This window comes from Myotis brandtii, unplaced genomic scaffold (genome assembly GCF_000412655.1).
Source record: "Myotis brandtii unplaced genomic scaffold, ASM41265v1 scaffold363, whole genome shotgun sequence".
NCBI classification, from domain to species: Eukaryota; Metazoa; Chordata; class Mammalia; order Chiroptera; family Vespertilionidae; genus Myotis; species Myotis brandtii.
The window spans coordinates 5654460-5657670 of record NW_005363938.1 but is presented as its reverse complement, the minus strand read 5'-3'; the positions used below and the strand labels follow the sequence as shown (position 1 = coordinate 5657670).

The 3211-nt window shown below is 53.5% G+C and overlaps 1 protein-coding gene across 3 annotated transcripts in view; it reads right to left on the bottom strand.

Moving 5' to 3' along the window:
• Positions 1-1937: 1937 nt before the first annotated feature.
• The window catches only part of CALN1 (calneuron 1), a 425613-nt gene continuing 424339 nt past the window's right edge, over positions 1938-3211 (bottom strand). For all 3 annotated transcript variants that reach the window (XM_014544450.1, XM_014544451.1, XM_005872043.2), the window contains one exon: positions 1938-2309. In XM_014544450.1, coding sequence (XP_014399936.1) covers positions 2182-2309 — 128 coding nt within the window. In that variant the 3' untranslated portion in view covers positions 1938-2181. The remainder of the gene's footprint in view (positions 2310-3211) is intronic.

Below are 3211 nucleotides of genomic sequence, written 5' to 3'. Positions count from 1 at the left end.
CTCGTGGGGCACAGTCCTTTAAGAATCGTCCCTGGGGTCTCCATCTAGTCTACTTAGGATCCTGCCCCCCGCCCCCCCCGCCCCAGTATAATGTAGTCTAGTGGTTCAGGGGCCCTTCCCACCTAAGTTCAATTCAAATAGAGAGGGCCAACTGCTCTGGGCAGGAGCTAATGATGAAGCTGTCCTATTAGCATGCTATGGTTGGACCTCTTCTTGTTCAGGATTCTGATGGGGGGGAGGGGGCATGGTGAGTCAGGCAAGGGGAGGGAGGAGAGGCAGGTGTGCTGTGGCAGGGCAGGGTGGGCAGGCAGGTGCTTTCCTGGCCTGGATGTGCGGGGCCCCAGGCATTTTCCCAGAGAGACTCTCATACCCCTAGACTCTCGAAAGCTTACACCTGCTCCCTCCTCTGTACTATGGCTCAAACCCTAGTTTTTCTTGTGCTCATCATGGATATTCTCGGTCTCCCACAGTGGGGGAGTTCCTACAGCTGCCCCCAGGCTGTTGCCTGAAGCGCTGGCAGAGGTGCATTGGAAGAAGACCCTAAGCTGAGACTATGGATGCTCCAAGTCCAAGAAGGCAGTAAGGAGAAAGCGGAGGGGGAGGGGGAGGGGGGGAGCTCGAGGAGAGGTTCAGGAACACACACCCCACCAAAAAGCCTGCCTGGCTGCAGTGAGAGAGGAAAGGTTCTGGAACCTCAAAGCTTTCGGATGCAAGAGGAGCAAGACGATTCCATCATAGAAATAAAGACCTGAGCTTGGAAAAGTACAAAGGGAAATGTTCCATTGAAAGGGTATTGGCTAACCAGACGATGCAAGCTTGAATTAATAGTGGTGGCTGATAGGACACGTAGAAAAAGTCAGAAAATCACAGACTTGAAATGGTGTTGAAAACAGACCACTGCAGTCCGTTTCCTTCCCCGACAGAAGTATTCCGCAGGCAGGGTAAGTGACCTGTCCTGTTGGCTAAGCTTATTAACATCTCTGTTTTGCTTTGTTTTTCTCTCATGGAAGCGAGTCAGTTGCAGGATCTGAATGCCCGAAGATGTTATGGAAAATACAGTAGTTTGATCTTTCCACTCTGGATTGTATTCCTCTTTTTATCTGGGGAAGACTAACTTAGCAAGCCAACTGTAAGGTGAGAACAAGGTAAGATGCGTGAGGACCTTAACTTACAGAGGTCTCTGGCAGGGAGACATGTGTGTGCGGGCTCCATTGTTGCGGACGACTGGGGCGTGGGCTGCAACACCTCCTCGCCACCAGTCTCAGTCCCCGTCCCCCAAACGACCTCTCCCACCCAAAAGAGGCAGGGATGCGTGTCGGAGGATAAGCGTATATGAGGAGTAAGTGATTAGGGAAGAATGATGCCACACATGAAGAAGCCAAATAGATACATCTATCTACGTGTCTATGTGATTATAGAGATGCCCACGAGTATGCTTCTTTGTTCTTTAATGGCAGCACAAGCAGCACAGCTGGGAGGAAGGCTCTCTGCAGATTCCAAAATGCTGGTGCGTGATGGGCTCTAGGAACTGAAAGCCAAGTGCAGATGGAAACCGAGAACTCCCCAGCTCTGCCAGCTAGAGTCCTGTAGAAAGGCTGTAAGAACGGAAGCATGGGAGCAGCTGCAGGCTGCAGGTCCTGCACCCCTCGGACAGCTTTCCCCTCATGCCTTGGGGGGGGGGGGGCTCCACTAGGTGGAGGAGGAAATCCAGGGACAGGTGGAGAGCCCCCTCTTCTGCGGCAACCCTGAAGTCACCCCTTGGGTTGCCCTGGGGGGTCTCCAGTTGCCCCCTGGGTTGAAAGGACGGGGCGGGGAGGTGACTGCGTGTTCACGCCTCTCCCTTGCTCTCTTACCACTGGCCCGCATGGCCATTGGAATTCTGAGATGAAAATGAAGTTCCTGTGCGGAGTTTCTGCAGGTGGTTGAAGCGATCACTCGGAACTCCTGGCTATTTATTGCATTAGGAAACAAAACCATTAAAGCATTGAAGACAGCCCTTTTGTGTCCCTGCCAAGGAGATGAAGTGGACTTGCAACAGAGGTTGCACTGCAACCTTGGGTTCTTCGCCGAACTGTGCCACGTCTGCATCGTCCAGATCTGCTTTTGTGGAGGAAGAGTCGGCCCGCAGGGCGTGCGCATGCGCAGTGAGCGGGGACCGCAGCGGCTGGTGGCGGGCAGCGGCTACTCCATGCCGCTCCGCAGGATCTGGTTGGCGGCGATCAGCATGACGCTGATGATGAAGGCCATGGCGAAGGCGCAGATGAGGCTCTTCCGCACGCAGGTCTGCCTGTTCTGTTTCTGGGAGTGCACTGGGGGTGGGGGAGAGGAAGGAGGGGAGGGGGAGAGAGGAGAGAAACGACACAGTGAGAGGAGGCAGGCTGAACCTCTTCCTCAACAAGCCCGAGTCCAGTCCACAGGATGCAGACTGGTCAGGTCAAGTCCACAAGCATTTCTGGGCCCACTCCGAACATCTGAACATCGCGTCTTCTGGCAAATGGTATAAAACGGTGAGACTTCTATAACAAAGACCGTGACAAATGTGATGTTCAGAGAGTCCGGTCTAGATTTCCAGATGTAAGAGTTCCCATGACTTTCTGAGGGAGGAAACAGGAACATTCAGAGTGAGTCTCACAAAGGGCATCGTCCTGGCCCTGCGGTGGCCGTGTCTGTGGAATGCCTGGCTGCCACACCCGAGGCGGCTGATCACAGAGAGAATGAGGGCCCTCATAGCCCTGCTGGGCTGGAAGCAGCTCACCTTTCCCAGAATTGTCCTTGGGTGGCTGCTGTCTAAATGACTCTAAGTGACTTCCGGCATTATTTCATATGTGCCCACCAGTGATTCTAGAGAGGGGTCCCTGGGCAAGCAGCGTCTGCATCACACGGGACTTATTCAAAATGCAGATTTTTAGCCCGACTGGTGTCGGGTGTTCTAAGTGACTTCCGGCATTATTTCATATGTGCCCACCAGTGATTCTAGAGAGGGGTCCCTGGGCAAGCAGCGTCTGCATCACACAGGGCTTATTAAAAATGCAGATTTTTAGCCCAACTGGTGTCCGGTGTTGCTCAGTGGTTGAGCGTTGATCTATGAACCAGGAGGTCACAGTTCAATTCCCAGTCAGAGCACATGCCCAGGTTGTGGGCCCCATGCCCAGTAGCGGGTGTGCAGGAGGCAGCCAATCAATGATTTTCTCTCATCATTGATGTTTCTCTC